This window comes from Dermacentor albipictus, chromosome 1 (assembly GCF_038994185.2).
Source record: "Dermacentor albipictus isolate Rhodes 1998 colony chromosome 1, USDA_Dalb.pri_finalv2, whole genome shotgun sequence".
NCBI classification, from domain to species: domain Eukaryota; kingdom Metazoa; phylum Arthropoda; class Arachnida; order Ixodida; family Ixodidae; genus Dermacentor; species Dermacentor albipictus.
In genome coordinates, this window is record NC_091821.1 from 23,857,602 (window position 1) to 23,879,463 (window position 21,862).

Here is a 21,862-nt window from a genome sequence, read left to right on the forward strand (position 1 = left end):
AGCGCACGTCCGCGCGCCGACGCGTGCCGCGTGCATGTAGGCGCGCGCGCTGACTCTGCAGCGCTCCTCTCGAGCGTCCATTTGCATGGCCGGCCGGCAAAGCGCGCTTTGGCATGCAAATGCGGCGCCTACAGTTGCGCGGACGCCGGCGGCCTGACTGTCGCCCTCGAGGGCCGCTGTGACACGCGTCCCGCAAGCTACACGAGGAAGTCGCCTGCGCGACTGTGCGCAGCCCCGTCGTCGCGCTCCGTGGTGCGCGCACTCTCTCAGAGCGGGCCCTATAACCGCTCTTCTCGCGACGGACGCGTGTATGATGCATGTACGATCGACCGGCGGGGCCCCCCTCACGTCCGGTTCGCCGTAGTTATGCGCCCGAGTATAACTTGAAATCCTGACTCGTGCAGCACGAGTGTAGGCAGTGTACGACGCCGCTGGTTTATATTGATGTGGTCCGCGGGGCTTGGTTTCCATCGAAGCAGCGTCTAAAGAATTACAGCGGTTTTTAGCATTCTGTCTGTTTTTTTGTGTGTGTTTGTGTGTGCATGCGTGGGTTCTGGTGTAAGTCTCCAAATGTGTAGTATGCGTGTCATTCAGCGTCGCGATGCTCTTAAGTAAAACCAAGGATTGAGAACGTCAGATATGTTAAGGTGTCACTTTTACTTATTCCAACTTTACCCCACTTTTGTGCGACACTGAAAAAAAAAAAGAAAAAGAAAAACGCAGCGTCAGTTCGGATAACCTCTTTTGTTGCATTGTGTGCTTGGCATGTAAAACACTGAACGGAATGCAGTATACTGCCTACACACGCTTTCCGGCATGAACCATCGTGGCTGGACTATTGAGCTGCCTTGGCAAAAGCAACCGTGGACAATGTTTGGAGTGGCGAAGAGTACCGAAAGCTTTGATTTCAGCGAAAACCGAATGTATTCGCGTTTACGTGCTTTGTGCGTGCTCTGAAGGCTCATTCACACTAGGCCAACACGACACCGATTTCGGTCTGCCGACTGTTGGCGACAGCGTTTTGTCCGTGTCGGCGCCTCTGTCGCACTGTACCGACGCCGACAATCTGCCGACGGTCGGCGACGAGCTCGGCGTTGGTACAGTGTGACAGGCGCCGACACGAAGGACAAAACGCTGTCGCCAACAGTCGGCAGACCGAAATCGGTGTCGTGTTGGCCTAGTGTGAATGAGCCTTTACTGTTATCGTCAGTAAATCGGGGATGGATTGGCAAACGCACACCGCGTGAAACAAGCAACTTGGGACAGCTTTTCCCTCATACCACTCAGGCGTTATAAGCGTCGCTGTCGTTGCACTGTTTGTTTGGCAGGTGATAAAAGGGGAATTTTAAAAGCAGAGGCTATTTTTGTAATATTAACAGTACGACCACGTCTGTGGACTTCCGGCCACAACACAATGTGAATTGTGTGAAATTGGTGTTTATTGTAATTGGGTTCTGCATGTCGCGCGCGGGACCTTTTTGTTTACTTATATGATAGACAGACAGACAGACAGACACACAGACAGACAGACAGACAGACAGACAGACACAGACAGACAGACAGACAGACAGACAGATAGATAGATAGATAGATAGATAGATAGATAGATAGATAGATAGATAGATAGATAGATAGATAGATAGATAGATAGATAGATAGATAGGTGTGTGTGTGTGTGTGTGTGTGTGTGTGTGTGTGTGTGTGTGTGTGTGTGTGTGCGCGCGCGTGTGTGTGTGTTGAATCAGAAAGTATTTGCCCCTATTTCTTTAGCCAAATTAAGGCTGTAAATGCGCAGTCAACATATCCGTTCCCAGCGGTGGACCTTTCTTGGACCGGCCCGGCCTTGTCTGCCGGTAGCTCCGCGGTACGGCGCTGTTGTCAGTTGTTGAAGATGGCGGTTATGCTCCACACGTCCACGGCGTACGGGCTACGAAGTGTGATTAGTTTTCTATGTAGCAAGGGACGAACGCCTATCGAAATCCAAAGAGAAATGCAGCCCACGTATGGCGAAAGGTGTCTCGATCGCTTTGAGAAAGTGGTGTTGTGGCGAGTTTGCAAAAGGCCCTGAAGACCTGCACGACCATGAGCGTTCAGGGAGGTGAATTCTACCACAAAGCCATCTTAGTTTAGTGCTGCGATGAAACAAATGTTCCATCGCAGCACTAAATCGTAACCCAGTCTGAACCGGGGTGGGGACTATGTGCAAAAATTCTTTAGGGTACGTAGAATAGTACGTATATTTGTAATTACCTGTATGTACTTTATTTTGGCTAATAAAATATAGGGGCAAAAACTTTCTGATTCGCCCTCGTAGTTGTAGGCGTTCTCAAGCTCTGGTGAAAATTCAGTAGGCCACGGTTGAGCTGATGATCGTGTTGGGGTTAGCACACTTTACGCGAAGTATCGTGCAGACATTTTTTGCAAGTGGTTTATGTAGCTCGTTTGTTTGGTCCTACGCCTCTAATGAATGTGGCTTATGTGAAGCCCCGAGAACTAACGCTAGTCATTTCTCATGGCGATTTTGCGTACCCATATCTCCGCGTAGTAACCTGTGGACGCACGTACGGTCGTGTACCGAAGTCCGCTGGATAACGGGGTTGGGCGTGTGGGGTTTAGCGTAACTGTGTGCCTCAACTCGAGCAGAATCAAGTTCTGGAGGAAAGCGAGTCTCGCGAGTCGACATTATACATTGTACACATGGCTTTTCGGGTAACTCCGCGGCGTCCACTGGTTGGTTTTCTGAACTTTGATTCGTCCGGCGGTCGGTGGCACAAGCGAAGTCCTGATGCATGCGCCCAGTTCGCAGGTGCGAGCGCATACGGCACGCGTACGCCTGTTGGCAATTAATCCGGCCTATCCTCGCGGTGATCTATCTCCATTTGCCAGCGACTGGGAAGACCGCGTAAGCACCTCGTTTCTTTGGGCGCGGCCAGATAGAGAGGAGTCGCCGTGCCTTGCGCGGCGGCTTGCATCAGGGCCGCAATATGCGCCGGCTTTCATATCGCCCTCGAAGACAAGCTACCTCGGTGGTGTCGGCGGTGGCGACGGCGACGACTACGCGGAAAGAAGCCTCCCCCCCCACTCGCCCTCCCGCGTGCCCAGGATCACTTACTCCTGTCGCCCCGGCGGGGGTCAAGAGGTGGCTCGCGATCTCATTTCACGGTCCGCCGGCTCCCTGGAAAGAACTGATCGGCACTGCGCTGGTGGCCGTGCACCCACGGGTCGCCATTGTTGTGGCCACTTCTCTCGCTCTCGCTGCCGCCGCGCCTTGAAACAACAGGGCCGCGCCGATCGGGCGCGGAGAAGTCGCGGCCGCAGGAAAGCCCGCTCGGTGCCTCCCCGGTATAGAAAGAAACGGGTCCGAGCGCGGGCCCGCTGGCTTGTTATATACACGTCTGCGATTCTCAAGTGCGGGCGTTGTCAGGCGTGGTGCATTAATGAAAGGGAAACTACCATCAACCCTACTGTGGCACGAAGCTACGAAGGAAACCAATATACGGGTTTCCTCCACCTTGCGGCAGAACTGATCTGCCATTAATAATAGGTGGCGCCGCAAATAGTTTTCACCAGCGGAACTTTTCCGGCAGTGCATGATGTCGGCACTATTTTCCTTCTTTTTTTTTTTTTCAGGGTATGCCTTGCGAGTGTTCGCCTCAATATTTAGACACGTCGAAGAAACGTAGCGTGCTTATGACTGAAATGGCGCGAAAATTTTCTTGCCTGGGGCTAATAACTCACTGCTGCTCATGTCCCGTGCATTTTGCTACCGTTTCAGTCAAAGCGCGCTGTTCTTGATTGTTCGTGCGCTTCGCCCTCTGCACCCCGGTCGGTGTCACTGATATGTTATAATCAACAGGGGTTGAACAAGGAACTTCGCTGTAGCCAACGTTTCGGCAAGGGGACTTGTCTTCAGAGAAATCCCCTTGTCGAAACGTTGGCTACAGCTCAGACAAGTCCTCCTTCCGAAACTTCTACAGCGACATTACTTGTACAACCATTGTTGGTCACTTCAAACCTCCATCTTCCTCTGACCTGAAATTATAGATACCGAGCGAACATCTACGACTTTCGATGTGTGTCTGGCTTTTGCTTTCATATTCGCCTTCGTATCTTTAAATGAAAGTGTCATGCCGGGCTGCACCGAAATTTTTTTCCATGTACGCGCGTCACGCAATAATAATCACGCTAATTTCCTGGCGTCCCCTCAAGATGGCGTTGCTTTGCCGTTTTGTGAAGAGGTAATGCAACGGGATAAGACAGGCACGACAAAAATAATCGTTGGATTAGAAAGAGGAAACCACGTAAGTGGGGGAACGAGGAAATAAAGCATGCTATAGAAAAGCGTAAGCAGGCGTCTAGGAATCATCGAGAATCCAAAAAGTTGGGATTACACAAGAGGTTTACCTTAGATGGGACAAATACCGAGATAAGAATAGGGTGGCTAGTGAGCTCGTGCAAGAGAAAATTAAACGCACAAGTGAACGTTGGATACATAACATTCGTAAAAGAAACGAAGGCTCGCCAAAAAGATTCTGGAACATGTAAGAGCACTCGGAGCTCCAACTAAAAATTCGCAAACGGCTATAAGTGAGGAAGACGGTAACGTCTTCGAAGGAGACGATGCGCTGCGGTACATCAGAGACGTTATTAGGGATAACTTCGGCAAAAAAGAAAACGTACTCCAGACTCGCAGATTTAGCAACAACAGCGAAGCCTCACATCAAAATTTAGCATAGAAAACGTTTACTGAAAAAAAAAAGCAGAAGTGTCCCCAATAACACGGCCGCAGCACCCGATGAAATTCCAGTACGGCTACTCAAAAACCTCGGTCCAAAGAGCAAGACACTGCTGACTAATACCATGAGCAAGTGATTAAAACCAAGAAAATTTTGGTTGCTTGACTTGAAACCAAGATGAACTTCATCTACAAAGGCAAAGATGATAAGGACAAGGCGAGCTTGTACAGGCCAGTTCCAGTAACGTCGGTGATATATAGAGAAGCAATGCAAGCCATAAAATAAAAAAAAATGTCGAAGTGGGGTGGAGAAAAAATGATGTACTGGGGGAACTACAGAATGGGTTCAGACCAGGCAGAGGCTTAGAGAATATGTTTGTAGTAACTCAGTGCATACATATTTCAGCAGCTCAGAATAGACCTTTATGGATAGCATTTCTACATATTAAGGGAGCGTACGACAGCGTATACCGGGAATTGTTATGGGATATTATTAAGCATGAAGGCATAGGTGACGTTTTCGTGGAGCTGCTGAGAGATATATATGGGGACAACCGAGTACAAATTGTATAGGAATGCCGAAAATGTAATGAAGTGGTGGGAATTCACCAAGGACTGAAGCAAGAATGTTCTCTGTTCATTCTTTATGTGAAGTGTATAAAAAGACAAATATTTTGCATGTTCCCTAAGTCGGTCATTCTCGCAACGCCCCGTCTGTGCAATATAAGTTTTCCCGCAGGGCAGGGGAATTTCATAAACGACGTTTGCGGCATACTTTATGAAACGCTGGGCATGCCTTTTCTGACAGCCAACCTTTTGGTCTTCGCAAGTTACGCGTCGGCTAAGCTGGGCTAGCTTTTTGGGAGCGGAAAACACTACCGGTATGTTGTACCGGTTAGCCACTTTTTTCAGGCAGTGCGAAACCCTGTAGGATGTTTTTACGCTCATTAAACCGTTGAAGTAAGCGGCCGTGTTGTCTCCTTTCTTGTGTGTGTGCTCTTGGCGCAAAACTCGTTTATTATGTCGGATAACCAACTAGCCCAGCAGTTCACTCTTCTAAAGTATCGAAAGACCACTGGAAAACAGTTAATTCGGGTTTGATTTGTCATGCATTCATCCGGACACATGCATGCGTCCGGATAATGGACACGACAGAATCCGTTACAGGTATAGGTAGCGGTACAAGCTTTGAGGAAGAGAAAAAAAAAGGTAAAGAGAAATATACAAAAATATTAGAATGAGAAGCATGTATAGCATACCTGAGTAACTCAAAGAAGTCTATAGGTGACTATTCGTTATTGCTCCGTTTCAAAGGGCATGTCAATAAATCATCGTCGTCATCGTGTAGAGTCATGGTATATACGAGCAAATCATATACACTATATGTATATATATATTTTGTGAGGTTTAGTTATGTGGGACGGTGAGAGCTGAGTAAGGGATTGTCGGAGAACGCCACCAGATGGTGTTACCGTCCGCGGACGCTCTGCGGAACACCTCAGCGGTCGGGACGGTGGCCGGTGCGTGTTTTCTGGTCTGGATACACGCGCATCGTGCGAACGTTTTGTTTTCCACTGTCGCGATCCAAGATTTATGGTAGACAGTCGCATTTCACAAGACCCTCATCACTATACTCGCGGACAACTTTCTCTGGCAATGAAGGGTAGGCTACGGAGGCAAAGCGCGCACAAGAGAGAGCACTTCTGAAAAGAGTCCCGCGTTTTCATCTACGTTAGTTTAAGCTTGGGAAGAGAAAACATAAACACCTTATTAGCAGTGGTCAAATAGGACAAGACACACCACTGAATGTAAGGGTTTACTTATTTTGCGGCTTTTCCCTTCCGCGTCTGGGCCAACGCGAAACCGTCGCACGTGGAAGCTGCGTCGATCCAGCGTCTGTTGCGAGCAGCCAAAAGCTCTGTCAAACGCTGCCGGACTACTTGACGCGGTAACACATTTGCAGAAGCTCCGCCCGCGTAGCTTTCCCTTCATTGCCACAGAAAGTTGTCCGCGAGTGTAAACTTCAGCAGCACTTTGTCCCGTACGATGAGCGCGATCAGGCATGGAGATGCACGGCTAGCCCGCGGTGCGTTTGCATTTGCTCCGTGCGGGTGCATTCGTGTTGGCGCGGGCTTTTGGCGCGTGCTTTTTGCGCGCATTGCATCTTCGCTCTCAAAAGACGCTCCATACCGCAACGATGCAGTTTTCGCCTTAAAAGGACTCACTGTCGCGTCGCAATGCGCCCACATTTTCCATGTTGCCGTCACTGCTTCGCCCTTCGAGCGAAAGTGTTATGAATAAAGGAGTACGCGCATTTATGAGCTTGTATTTGTGAATGTGCAACGAAGTTGCGACTGCTCCTTAAAATACACGTTTAATTTACGTGTTATGACCTATACCTCTGAAAGAGGCACCAACCATTTTTTGTTTGTCGAGGTTTAAATTTTGCGTGCCCATTGTTGAAGCTATTTGGCTAGTTTTCTTCGTCATCACCAGCCGCAGTGGCTCATATAGGGCAGTTCCGGCGTCTCTGAGGTTTAGAGGTCTCAACGAAATACGTACGTTATGTAGGGCGCTGTGTTCCCGTGCGTCAAGCGACGCGACGGAGCGTTGTATATAGTTCTCTTGGCCAATGCGTGCACACTATGCCTATCCGTGCCCTCGAAGAGAAGAATGTGTGCTTGCCACACTACTTGATAATGTAGGCGCGGTAGTGTGGACATCTTGGGAAGTTTCTGAACAAAGTGTGCCGAATTTTACTGTACTGCCACGAGTGACTCTGTTCAACTTATCTGCTGGCGCAAAGTTTGCGCATGAACTTTAATTTCTTAGCGCAGTCCTTTCGTTTTATTTATTTATTTATTTATTTATTGCTTTTTATTTTATAGTTTCGTCGTACTAACGTAAATATAATGAGAAATGCCTAAAGGAAATAATGAAAGCAACATCGTTGAAACTACATTTATTTTACGCTGTTTTCAACCAAAGGTATCAGCACTATTTTTAATTACAATAACTTCAGCCCTTGCTAGCTAACGTAAACATGTCTGCGGTGACATAATCACCATGAAAATGTTTTTTATAGCAGTTCTTTTTCAAAGAGAAGAATAGTGCCACACAGGTGCACATCTAATACATTAAGCCTCATTCACAAAAATTGTATGTGTGCGCGTGCGTTTGTGGGCGGCGTGCATGCGTGCGCGCGCTTCTGCTTCTAAGCTTCCGACACAGTCCGGTTGCACACACCCTCTCGAGATGTTGCCGCCAGCATGGCTTCTACCGTGCGCGTTGTCTCGGCTGTGTGACAATCTAAGGTTATGGCATGGTCTGCAGACGGTGAGCGGTCCTCAGTAGCCATCACGTGTTACCGTTTTCAGTCGTCCTCCCTCGGCTGACGCGGAATTCCGGCAAAGCCCTCTGCGAACTCCCGACGGCAGCCGGTTGGCGGCGGGATCGATGGTCCGAACGCCGGAAGTGTACAAGCTAGCCGAGGGGCCCTCCTTCTCGTGCCGTAGCAGCTCGGCCAAGCGCGTGTTCGGCTCCATCGAGAAAGGCCTGGACAGGATGCGCCTGATGCTGACGCCTCGCCGGAGGCTGGGCGCAGCCGCCGTCGTGCAGGATGCACCCAGGAAGGTCAAGGTGAGAGGGATTCTTCGCTGATGGGTACTTTGAGGCTTTTCGCATATTTCAAGATGCATTTAGAAGGATGAGGGTGGTCAAGGGGGAATAAGCTGACGCCTTTAGGGTGCTTCAGCTAACTCGTTTCAAGTCTTAAAAATCCACGTGCGCGTTACGAGAATGCAGTAAACTTGTATTGTTCGCTTGAGCAACTCGGAGTATATTTTAACTATGCGCTTGGCTAATTAATTAACCATAATTTCAGTGAAGTTTTAGAGCCGTATTGACAAATATTCAGATGATTTCTTTCCGTCGTGATACCTGCTGTATCATGCTGTACTTTCCGGGCTGCACATCAAGCGCGCGAGATTTGAATAAGTACCACGGGACTAGGCACTTGCGCGCAGCGACCTTAGTCACACTCACAACAGGCTCTCAGGCCGACTGCAAAACCTACGCTCACGGGCATATATCTGCCACAGCTTACCGTGTCCCCCATGTCCACCCTCCCGACATGCCCCTTCCAGACGTCCGCATAGTGTGATCCTTAGACACGAGTCCCCTCGCGGAAACCAGCGTGCCCACGCTGTAGCCCGAGCGCATGCCTCCTTGGCACCACATGAAGAAGGCGACGTTACAACCAAGGCGGAATTCATACTACTGCAATACAACAAACTCGTTTCCCAACCTCAGTCTTTTCCACGACATACACCTTACACTTTACTGTTACAATTGTTAAGATTGCTGAAAATGTGCCTAATTATACCGCACCACTTGGGAATACGTCCACACACCGAACACGCCTCTCATTACCAACTCCACACATGCCGTGCCGTTCAGCTCGGACTCTCATGACCAGGTCAGACTGGTGTGGCGGGCCCGGCAGACCGCCCAGGCCGCAGGAGTCCAGTACTTAGCACCCGCGCCCCTGCGCCCAATCCGATGGCTGAAGCAGGAAGACGCATGACTGTGTTCTTCTTTTTTCGAATACAGTTTTTTCCTCCACTTTAGGGCCCTCAGACATGCTACCAACTATGAATTATCGACGCTGCACGTGGACCGAAGGCAGGACTAGGCCGCAATGCAAAATTTACGCGCGATGGCGACGTCCGTCGTTTCCGGTACATCGCCATTCGCCGCCAAAACTTTCTCGCCCTTTACGCTGTCTGTTTACAGCGAAAACGCTTACGGAGATTCCAGAATTATCGCGTGTAATTTATCGCACATCCTTTGACTCCATTTGCTTCATTGTCTCAACAGGCGCGATATCTCGGCAAAAGCGGAAGCCAAAACCATTGTACTCGATCCATCTCCGTGGCTCAAGGCCTGTTCGTGCCTTCGGTCTGCTTATAGCATTGATCATTTGTTTTTAGCATGTTTGAGCGCACTAATATCGCTGCGCGTGAGTCCCGTCACCTGGTACGCTTGAGATTCTCTAGCACTTTTTCTTTTTGCATGGAAAAATTAAAACCACTGCCGCTATCATCACAGAACGAAATTATTTGGATATTTATCAATAGGGGGGCTCTACAACCTCTCCGTTGAAGATGTCGTTTGTAAAGAACTATGTTAAAAGGTGGTTAATTACTGCTGACGTAAGCTTTTAATAAAAAATAAATACGCGGAGCTGCTCAAGATGACAATGAAGATGTATACAATGAAGAAAGCCTTTATTCGAGCAACTGTGTTCTCCATTGTTATGGGCCAGCCCCAGCGCTGAGCCCTACATAAATGTCTAAAGAACAGTGAGGTCAGTCCGCTTTGTCGGAAAACTTGCGAATAGACCTAATAATTGCGAATGGGCTTGATAATAGAAAGTGCTTCAGCGGGAAGCTACTTATGTGCTGGTTTCACACGCGCACTTTCAATGACCGTCGGAACCAAGTTTCATAGAAATCCGCGAGCCTTATTGACTATTGCGTGCACTCTCGGAAGTGAGCTAATAAAACTTGCTGATTTCATATGTTCATTGAAGATATTGTGACCGGAATATTGTTTTTCCTCCCCCCCCCCCCCCTTTTTTTAAAATCTCCTGCCGCCTGACACAATCTGCACGCAAAGCGATCCGAGTTGCCAGTTCAAAGCTCAATGCGCCATGTGTTGTACGCCGGTTTGTCTGACGTGTTGGTGCGGAGCGAATTCCTTTGCGTGCCGACAAGTGCATTGCAGGCATTCTGCGTATTTCTGCGAAGCAGCCGGCGAGTTGGTGTTCACCGGCGAACGACCGGCGCGTGCGTCTACGCGGCAACTCGGGATGTCGTACGGACTTCGGTGGTCTTCCAGGGTCATCATCGACTGTAAAAGAAAGGAAGAACGACAAGATAACCATAATAATAATGAAATGACAATTCCGGCGGAGCAAGGCCCAACCTCTCGCCTGTCCACAAGCGCGGTTCGTCCACCACACCAAGAGCCATTGTTCGCGCTGGAAGCTCTTCTCTCGCGCGTGTGCGCGCTCCCGCGTCGGCGTCCCAAATCCGATTAGCGTTTCAAAGACGACGACGATTTTTTTTTTTCACTGCCCCCCCTCCCCCCCCCCCCGCGAATCCCTGTGGCAGCGCTTTCTTCCTTCTTTACTCGAGTGGAGGGAAAAGTGGGTGGTGGGTTGTTCGACAAAATGCGCGAACAAAACAGTGCGCGCCGCACTATCCCTTCCCCGGGGTAAATAAAGAGCTCGTCTCGCGGCGAGGCAGCTAGTTAAACGCTAACCCGATTATGCTGTGCGCCGATTGAGCGCCCGGCGCGGGTCGCATTGCGCATGTGCCGGTGTAATTGTTCCCTAATTGCGTCAGGGAGCGCCCGCCTTTTTGTAAAAGAGCGCGACTGCGAGCCGCCGGAATTCTCTCATCGTCGGGGCCATCTCCGCCTCCTTGCGCCGCTTTTGCGCCGTGTAATGAAAACTAAGTGACGCCTTCGTGCGGTGTGTGTGTGTGTGTGACAATGGACGGTGCCACCCCCTCTCCCCCCGTGTCCCCCTGCCGAAGGCCTTTGTGTTCCGCGCGAGCCTCCCCTCCAATCTCCGTGTCCGGGGCAGGCCACGGCGGCGAAACGCTGTTTCTTCCCGAGCCGGCATCCCCGTCGAGCTTCGTCGCGCTGCGGCGAAGCAAGCTTTCCCGGCGCGTGTCCCTGCGAACGTGTGCCCGAGACGTCTGATCTTTCCATTTGTAACAAAGTGAGAACCGAGGTGGAATATGTCACTCGGGCAGCGTTTAACAGCCAGAAATACGACTTTCTCGCGTGCGCCTAACAAATTTGGTGTCCAGGAAAGATCGAAGCGAGTAGCATCTCAAGCGGTACGGATATCAGTATTTCGCTGGGCGCTCTGGTGAACGCCCATTAGGACAAGGTTGAAAACATATATATCTGCCCTGTTTACGTATTCGCCAAGTGGCATAAGGGCGGAATTGGCGTAACTGAGTATGGCCTGGCGCCGAGGCGGGTTATGTTAATCATATGTGGTGCAGTAGTGGCGCGTGCGAGTTAAGCAGGTAATGAATAGTTCTCTCTGCTGGTGAAGGTACAACGGCCCAGAATTCTTTTTTAGTGAACGACGGAGTATGTGTTCGCCTGTGCGTCACCTGCTGCGTTCGCTGAGTTAAGCAGGGATGCGCGCGTCGAGAGTTTAATGAAAGAAAACTAAAGGGACTGAATAAACGTATCGACTATTAACGGGTTAGCTTTAAGAGGAAGCTTTGGCTCGGGTGCTCCTATCTAATGTAAAGGCAGAGTTCGTTTTCCTCGGCAGACACTGGACGAAATTTGACGAGGTCTATTGTATTTAAAGGAAAAACTTAAAATCTAGTAACTGTTGGTCGCGAATTTTTCATTTACGTCGTCAATCTTTTAATAAATATCAAAAATCGCAAATTTTCAGAAAACGAAGCTATAATGTTTACAACTCTGTAACTCGGCAATGAAAATTGTTATCACAATTCTGTGAACTGCATCTAATAGTACATCTAAAGCGGACAAAATTGGTATGTCACACATGAATAAAGAAATTTCGTAATAAGAAAATGCAGCTTTTGCAGAACCCTTGGGTAAAACGTAACGAATTCACGTAAGATATAAATTGACATATCGAATTTGTCCGCTTTGAATGATCTAATGGATGCCGTTTACAGAACCGCGATATCTGTTTTTGATGCAGACGTACCTGTTAATTTGTAAACTTGGTGCTTGTATTTTTTTCGAACTTCCGAATTTTCGAAAATTTGTTTAACAAAATGCAACACGTAAATAGAAATTCCGCTGCCAACAGATTTCATTAAAATCGGCACAGGGGTTATTTCTTAACTTTTAAAGGCTGAGCTTACCCGCCGTGGTTGCTTAGTGACTATGGTGTTGGGCTGCTAAGCACGAGATCGCGGGATCAAATCCCGACCGCGGCCGCCGCATTTCGTTGGGGGCGAAGTGCGAAAACACCCGTATACTTAGATTTAGGTCCATGTTAAAGAACCCCAGGTGCCCCAAATTATACCGGATTCCCCCACTACGGCGTGCCTCATAATCAGGTCGGAGTTTTGACACGTAAAACCGCATAATTTTTTAAAGGCGAAGCTTAAGCGTCGTGCAGCTTTTTGTAAAACCTTCAGAGTGCCCGCCGCTGCAGCATTTCTGTGAAACCTCTCTTACCGTCAGTAGCTTCAGAGCAACTTTATGGGCCCGCATTCGGCAGAGTTCGTAGCTAGACGACTTCTTTCAAATGATTGCCTCGTCGACTAGGTAGACCACTCGGTCACCGGCCCGTATATGTAAACCGGCTTTCGTACATTTTTTTCTTGACTGTCGGGTTGACTGAATTGTAACAATGCTGTGATGCTGAGCTCCTGCAATGCTTTGGCACAGCAAAAGCCTGTCGGGGAACTACTATACCACGCGGCTATACGGTTTTCTTCGGTACTCCTTTGTTATTTTAATGTTCCATCATTTAGTTGCGCATGGCACAAGCTTGCCGCTTCAACCACCATTTTATTAATCGATATCCCCCAACACTTGTACTGCCTGGACCTTTCTTTTTTCTCTCTCTCTCTCTCTAGGTGATGCAAAACGTCTCTACCATGCCGGCGGTGCTGACCCCAGAACAGGTGCTGGATTCCCTGCGCACAGCTCTGCTCTGCAAAGGCATCATCTGCAAGCAGAACAGGTACGCGCACATTTATGTGTTTTTCGGCTCTCTGAAGACGCACTTCGGCGATTGCGCAATGCACTACAAACGCGGTCTTTAGTTTTGGCGCAAGACCGAGTGAAGACTTCGTCGCTTCCTTGCTGCCCGTCGCAACGTGACGCTTTTGACACTTGTACTTTCGGCCTTGGGCTTACCTTGAGGTTTGGCCGCCTCCTATATGTAGTATAATATAGCCAATAGTCCCGGAACGGATTGGAAAAATCTTGATGACGCCTAACACTCCGCGGCTCGATTTTCAGACGAACGTTATGCCGTTTCGATACGAAAAAAATGTTTTCCGATCGCACTGTACGTCCTACGTTGTACGCGCATGGTTTCCTGTTTACGGCGGTGCCTTGCAGCATGCCAATTAAGGAAGGAAAAAATATAAGCATTGTCAAGTAATTTGATAACAAATTCAAAATACTAACAATGTGGTTGGTAGTTTGCGGAGGCTTTACTTCGCCGTCGTCATAATATTTTCTCCCGCTACTTTGCCTTCGTAAGTGCCGGACAAGATGCTCAACGTAGCTTTCAGCAGCCAGTGAATGTCGCTCAGAAGCTTGTTTGGTTGCAAATGGACACTTGGGTATAGAGCCATCGCATCGTGGTTTACCTGTATCAAGAATATCTGACTCTTATTCTTTCGAACCTCTCGTTTTGTAACTGTAAATGCTAGTCTTCATTTTTTTTGTGCGCGGGAGTCTGCTTTCTTTTGATCACTAATAAATTTTGAAAAAAAAGGAAAGAAAAAAGACGCTACACGCGTCTGGACCGTCATCGGGACGTCTAAAAGTCGTGCAATAAAAGTAACACTGAAGCTGTCGTGCGTCCCCAGCACTTGCTGCACGTCGACATGGTGTATAGCTTTGTCGGTGTGAAGAAAGTTTTCAGTATACAGGTTGTTTCATACAACTTGAGCGACACTTTAAAGATGTTCAAGTACTACGAAGCTGGACAGAGCAGAGGTAATGTTTGCCGTCAATTGGAGATACTCGAATTATTTTTGCATTCTGCCTAATTACATAATTAGTCTTAATACGTCAATCTACTTCTCGAATACTGTAATTAGCCGAAAAGCGTCAATGAGAAAATTATAGAGCAACACGGAAAACTCCCGATACAGCTAACTGTTGCCCAATACGGGCCAAATAAAAGTGTTTTTCGGAGCGTGAATGAAGCCCGCAGATACACTCAACATTGCCGCGCGACTGGCCGTTCGAGGCACTTTGCGTGTATTCGCGGGCTTCTTTCACGCTCGGAAAAACACTTTTCTGTAGCACGTATTGAGCAACCGAAAGCTGTATCGGGAGTTTCGCATGTTGCTCTACAATGTTCAAATTGACGCTTTTCATCTTATATAATACTTATATAATACTTATATAATAATAATAATTATTATTATATAATATTATATTATTATTATTATTAATTATATTATATATTATTATTCCGCCTACTCATATAATAAGTAGGCGGAATGCAAAAATGAATCTAGGTATCTCCAAGCGATGGCAAACAACATTACCTCTGTTCTGTCAGGCTACGTATCATTTAAATGTTTTTAATGTTTGGCTCAATTTAAGTGAAATACCCTGTATAACGTGTACTCAGTTAACGACCTTGTGCAGAACTGTGGCTGCTGCACTGTTCAATAATGGCTTGCGTTAGTGCGCGATTTTGTTCTTGTGCAAAAAGAAAAAAAAAAAACAGGCGTGTGCGCTCAGTCCGTTTTTTTATGTATTTATTTATTTATTGCATGGAGTTAAACTGTACACCATCGGATATTACTCTCCTGCCCTTTAGACTCTTGGGAGTATGCCGTGCTTTTGAGTATGGATTGAACCGTTCGCTCCAGTATGTTCTAATGGGCATTTTTAAAAAATTATTATTATTGCAAGTCTCGATCTAACAACAGAAGACGAAGGCGTAATAATAAATGATATCTCCCAGCAAGGCCATGAGCCGATAGATGCGTGCTGTAGACATTCTCATTGGCTGGTGCACGAGACACGGCGCTGCTCGCCGTGTTAGCTGTAGTGTAGTCCGATCGACGAACGGCACCCACGTCGGCTGCGCGAGTGGCAGCGGGTGTGGCCCCCTTCTTCCAGGCCAAGAGGAGCGATCCCGAAGAAGAAATGCGGGGGATGGGGGAGGGGGGCGTGCAGTGTCCCTGTGCGGGAGGAGGCCCGAAGCGGAAGCGGAAATAGCACGGCTGTCCGGATATGGACGCATCGGAAACGGAGGGACAGCGGCCGGACGGCGGGCCGGACCCCGGCCTAATGGTTCCACATCGACCCGAGCCGCGCCGGGACGCCGCTCCCGCATCACCTTCTCCCGTTGGCGGCCGCAGTCGAATTTCTTCCAAGATATCGGGAGTAATAACTGTACGGACAGGGAAACGCGGCTGAATTCGTTACATTAAGCCTCCGTGGGCTTTTGACGAAGTAGGTTTTGCGTGAATGTCCACTCGGCCGCTTTATTTTGCAATTGTGGCATTACGTGTGCCAGTGCTGTCAGCATGTCAAGAGAATCGTACGACACGCTAATTTCAATGCTCGTCGTCTTCTTTTTTTTTTCGATTTACTTGAAGAACAGTGCCGGGAATTGAGGAGCATGTTGCGTATATACCACTTTATTTCTAGAAGTAACGTCCTTTTGTGGGTGCGTGCTTCTATGTTGCACTCCGGGGAGGCGAATGTCAGTCACGAGATAATAAGAAAGCTTTGCTTACGTGTCGCGCAACTGAAAAGGAAAACATTGTTAGGCGGCCAAATGCTCTTAGTGTTGTTCGAAATCTGCCATATAGTCGCAATTACTTCGTGCCCTATAAAATTGGGTTCAGCCGCTTGTAATACAAAGCAAATTCAAACTAAAGATAATGCTCATGCGTCATGTTTTTATTAGTCCATTAGCCCCTTTAGTCCCACAACGGAGTAAGCTTGCAAAGTGTTCAGTTTGTGGCCATCTCTAAACATTAACTCGTCAAAAAGCTCCGCGATATATATTTTCATTTGTGGGTGTGAGGAGAAGGAAAGGAACGGGAATCTACTGGTTGCAACGCGTGACTAAGGAGCGACTGACTTCTGTACATGGGCAAAAAAAAAGGAGTAGAGGTCATAGGGTATAAAGTAGACAGCATAGGAGAAAGTAGAGAGAGAGAGAGAATGGCGAAGAGAATCGTGGAAAGGTTGTTTACAATACTTACAAAATCGACGGAAATTTGCGCGCTGTCGGCGCCTCGTTTGTTGCCTGTGCAGCGGGGTATGAAACCCCGACTGCTCCGGAGAGGTGCACAGGCTCCGGTGCATATGAGCCCCACGTAAGCGCGGGGCCAGTGTAGCGCTTCAGCGCCGTCTGCAGCGGACAGCCCGCGCTCGCGGTATAGCAACTCGGCGCACTGACGCGTTGCGAGGCCAAGGTCGTGCACCTTAAGAGCTAGTGCCCTGGAGTCTTTCTCTGCACAATCTCCACAGTAGTTATCGTTCTTAAACGTGCGAGGTGCCATTTGCTCTTTCGGCCACATGCACAACCAACGTGCACTCGTAGCAGCGCCGCGCTCTGCCGTCGCGTCAGAAAGCACGCACCGATGGACGGCAGCGGTTCCCCGCGCGCTGTACGAGATGGGGGTGTTTGGGCAGCTAGGTGACGGCGAACGATGAGTCCGTGAATGACGTGTCTTCGCGCTCCAGTGCTGTTCCGTTAGGTGGGAACCGATGAGCGCCGCCCGCGAGCCCACCGGCGTGTTCGTTGCCACTGACCGGTCATCGCATGCGGTTTGGGACCCGCTACGGCCGCATGCAGGCCTCCTTCTGCACGAGCGTAGCCAGCTTGGCGGCAAATGCCGCGCAGCGGAGGGGCGTGGTATCCTCCGCAGAGGTGGCGGGATGCCGCGCGCGACTCGCAGAGGACTGCGCACTTCGGCGGCGTCGATGCTACTTCCGAGAAAAAGCCAAGTTCCGAGCTGATACCCCACAGCTTGGCAGTGGCTGACGACCCCGAGTAGTTAGCGCGGCGTTTTGATCGGGAGTTTAGCGAAAAAAAAAATTTTTCTTAGCTTGTGGACCACCACAGCCGTGAAAAGCCTTGAGCACGTCGCAGTGGTCTCGTGGGAAAGGTCCAGCAGTCCTACACTGAGAGAGAATTTATTTCTTTCGTGGCCGCTGTGTATTATGGACTCGGCCTCCCCCCTCCCCTCACCGTCTCCCAAGCGAGCACACGTTGGAAGGCATCAGCAGTGCCACGTTCGCACGTCTACTTATTAAGGCCGCGAGGACACGATGGCAGGCCGCCACAGTTGGCACTGCATGTGCTCGAAGGGGGACGACCGCGCAGTGACTCGCCCGACTTTTCTCTGCTGCGACACGTGGCTGCCTGTTTTCGGGCGAGTCTCTAGCGCGCGCGCATGCATCCGGCCGCGTGTTTCCGCATGCGAAACGGCGGGCTGCTTGCCGCTCATACAGGCGCGCGCGCGAGAACGACTCCGGGGCGACGCAAAGAGGGGGAGGGACACTTCCGAAGTCTCCATTGTGACTGCGCGGGCCCACAAAAGGCTGCGCCGAGCAGCGGCCGCCGCTGGTGCGGGGGTGACGACTTCATCGCCGCTGTCGGTCGGTTGGTCGCTCGTGGTGGCGGGGTAGCGGGGCCCCCGCTCTTGTGTGCCGTGTTCGCGCAGTGTTCGCCTCTTGGCCGTCGGAAGACAGATTCATCCCGGCCTCTTTCTGGACGCACGCTGGCGCGGCTCGTGGGGTGGGTGGAAGTCCTCACTACGCGCGCTGGTGTGTCTGTCAACTTTTCTTTTTCTCCTCGGTTTTCTCCACTCGTGGCTGCAGTGACCGGCCCGCTTGTTTACTGGCCGCCGCCGACACCATTGCCGAATGTTTGTTTGATTGCGCGCCTTTATGGGGCTGTCGACTGGCGCCTCCCGGCCGCCCATTGTGGGCCGGTTTGGCCCGAGTCGAGGGAGTGTGGCGCCTGTGAAAGAACAGTTGCGGTCGCCCGTGTACGGCTCGCCGCTCGCGATGGGTCAAGTCCTTTCCGTTTTGCTGGTCGCCCGACGCGTCTTCTTCTCATCTCCTTTCGTTTCTTTATTATGACGCGCGCGTCCGGTCTCCGCTTGCCTGTTGTTTTGTTCCGCGTGCGTGTCACCCGGTGTGTCGGGCCGAGCGTTTGTTTGTCGCTCGTGGCGCGCCTCGCCCTATGCTGCCTGCCGATTTCATTCTCGTTCGAGCAGTCTATCGCCTGGTTTGGCCGCGTGTCAGATGCCAGTCGGTTTGGCGCGCGCTTTGTTGCCTCTGCATGGACATTGAGCCGGCGTTGGAAATGCCGCGTGCTTCGGTATTTTTTTTATATTTTTTTATCTTGCCGCTATCTGATGTCCGGCACTTGCGGTCCAGTCGTCGCTTATGTTAGGGTGTTACTTGGTTGCGGGGGACGCAAAGAGAGTAAGAAACGAAACCGTATGTTATGTCTGGTCTTTTATTGTCTGCCTCGATTTTTTTTTCCTCCGCATGTGCTAAGCGAGCGGAGTTACAGCGGTGCATTCACCAGTTATCAATTACACGTTATTAAGCTCAGATCTGTCGCCTCTAATCGTGCATGACTGTGGGAAGCGGTTCGGGAGCGCATTCGTGGCGCGAACATTCACATCCCTTCAGCCATGATGAAACGTATCTTGAGGACAATGAGGGGAACTGAACCGGACCGCCCATGCGCATGTTTACGGCGTGTGCTTTCTTTTCCTTTCCTCGTACATGATTGCAGATATAGATAGGCTGTACGATTTAAACACAGTTATGTTGTATATTGTAGCGCGTGGTGTATATGCAGCGTGGGATACAGAACGTACGTCGCGCTTCCGGTTATCGATCGAAATGCCTCAGGAATTATAAGGTGGCGTCAAGGGCGACGGGCATTGCCTTTTTAGCTTGACGTATTCTCCCTGAAAACATCTTAGTTTTGCTCATATTTGACTGCGAAATGTCCCCTCCTTTAGTTGCGCCCTTATTAGTGACATCGTGCTAGCATGAGATCCTCAGTGGCCAGAAACTAACGCTAGAGTGTGTTTTCTTAATTTCTTAAGTTTCTGGCAACTTCTAGCAACGATTACCGTGTGTTTAAGTGACTTGCATATCTATGTATATAAATTTATTTTTTTTCAGATTTTTTTCAAAAATTGGGGCATATCGTGGAATTTGGACTCTTTGTGTGAAAGAAAGAGACGAGCATTACTTGCATGACGAATAAAGATGGTCTTGTGGCTGATTAAGAAGGCTTCACTAATTAACTTTATAATTGTGAACTTTAGGGCATGTGATGTAATTGCAAAATTGAAGCTGGTCAAGTAGTTCATGCGGCACTGCTTAGCAGGAATCCTGAAACCACCGCCAGCTGCGAGATATCAGGCCCCAAGAACGTGCTACGCGATCCATTGTTCTTATTCATGTTAGTGCAAAAGCCCTCCCTGTGCACTTTGTGACGAAACTGGAGCGCCAATGCACATTCTTAGCACACTCTGGGGATTGGTATCTCGAAATTGGTGCTGGTCACGACATTTCTGCCAATTGGATACGACTTCATTATTACCGGGCTTCATTTCGGCAATTGCAGCTAGCGTGTGCTCTTAAGCAAACAATTAAAAAAAATAATGAGTGTAAGGTTGTTTATTTGCTATCAGAACATTGCGGTTCGTTGCGAAGTAACTTTTGCTTCCATGGGTGATCCATCCGAAGACGCCGATTCGTGCTATATGGCTCAGGTGTTAAAAAAATCTATTAAAAGAATTGTACATGACCAGCTCAGAGCACGAGAGTTTACAACAGCCAGGCGCATGCTTATCGGTGATGATACGATAAAATTTAGAGCTTGGAGGAAAAACTGGACAATTGATGAAGATAGCGCACATGTGTGTCCCTCCGGTCTTGTCACGTTTCCGCGCTTACATTTTTTCCGTTGTTTTCCTATAGCATCCGTGCGCATGCTCGCAAGAGCCAAAGTCAGAGTCGTCGTATACGGACAGCACGCAACCGTGTGCACACGATTAAGCGCCTGCTCATCAGCGCTCCGTGCGAGAGCCGTTCTCGCGTTATGAAAGCGAATGGGCATTCGGCATCTTGGTCGTGTTGGAGCGCAATGACTGCTGCTCCACACCACGAAATCGTCGGCGCGGCAGTATTGCAAGCCCGCCGCTGCTCAAGCAAGGAATGTATACGTGGCGCATCCTCTATAGCAGCTGACTGCAGGGCGGATGTGCTGGGTATCTCGTCTTAATTTGCTATTGCATCGCCGCACTGCCCTGCGGCTTGCCTCTTCGTGAGCGAAAAGAGTAAGGGATTTCTGCCGCTCGTTCCATAAGCGAGGGCCTCGAATTTGGCAGCTTTGGTGCCACGAGGTAGCATACGAGAACTTATTAGCCAGTTGCCTGCTCCGAAGCTCACTTACTGCTAGGCACCTGCGGTTGAAAGGATGCTGCGCATCCGCGGCCGCGGCTGCGACGCTGGCTTTCTCGCAGGACCTGATTTTTTCTACGCATACACGAATACTCAAAAAAGTGGTATGTATATAGCCGGCTGCTGTAGCTCATTGGTAGGGCATCGCGACTCGCACCTGCGACAAGTTCTTTTCGTCCACTTTCGTTTTTCGTTATTCTATATTTCGATTGTACGTAGCAGTTAACTTACCGCACTTTTTTTTTTTTAACTGCCTTCAGTTGTCTGTTTCATTCGCCGCGGTGGCTTAGCGGTTATGGATTTGTGCTGCTATAAGCTCGAGGTTGTGGGTGGGATTCCCGGTCACGGTGGCCGCATTCCGGCAGGGGCAGAATACAAAAACGCCCGTGCATTGAGTGCCCGTTAAAGGGACACTAAAGGTTAATATTAAGTCAACGTGAACTGTTGGAATACCATCACAGAAACCTCGAAACGCTTGTTTCATGCGAAGAAGAGACTTATTTTAAGAGAAAATGCGCTCTGAAGCGGCCGCGTACCTCTAGCGCAGTTCAAGTCGCCCGCCCTCCGATCGAGGAGTATTGACGTCATGGTCTCACAGTGGCGTTGCGCCGTCGGTGAGTAAAACGACGCCCGCAGACGGCGCTACGGCTTTTCTGCGCAAAACGCAAACGCGCGGCCAGAAACAGAGCCAAGACAAAGCCGACAGCAGCGCGAAAGCGGGACTATGGTGGCTAGCGGAAGAAAAAGCGCGCTACGATAAGCAGGTTCTTCATTTTATGACTCCAACTTTGACGCTTGTTGCAATGGACGACCCAGACAGCGACACATTGGCTCGCGATGCTGGGCTCGACTTCAGTGATTTAAGCTCTGATAAACGTGACCTGCTGCTGAGGG

At 49.5% G+C, this 21,862-nt stretch overlaps 1 protein-coding gene across 2 annotated transcripts in view; it reads left to right on the forward strand.

Moving 5' to 3' along the window:
• LOC135920476 (maternal embryonic leucine zipper kinase-like) overlaps nucleotides 1-21,862 on the forward strand; it is a 154,412-nt gene that overhangs the window by 97,316 nt on the left and 35,234 nt on the right. For both annotated transcript variants that reach the window (XM_065454736.1, XM_065454733.2), the window contains 2 exons: nucleotides 8,113-8,374; nucleotides 13,393-13,499. In XM_065454736.1, coding sequence (XP_065310808.1) covers nucleotides 8,113-8,374; nucleotides 13,393-13,499 — 369 coding nt within the window. The remainder of the gene's footprint in view (nucleotides 1-8,112; nucleotides 8,375-13,392; nucleotides 13,500-21,862) is intronic.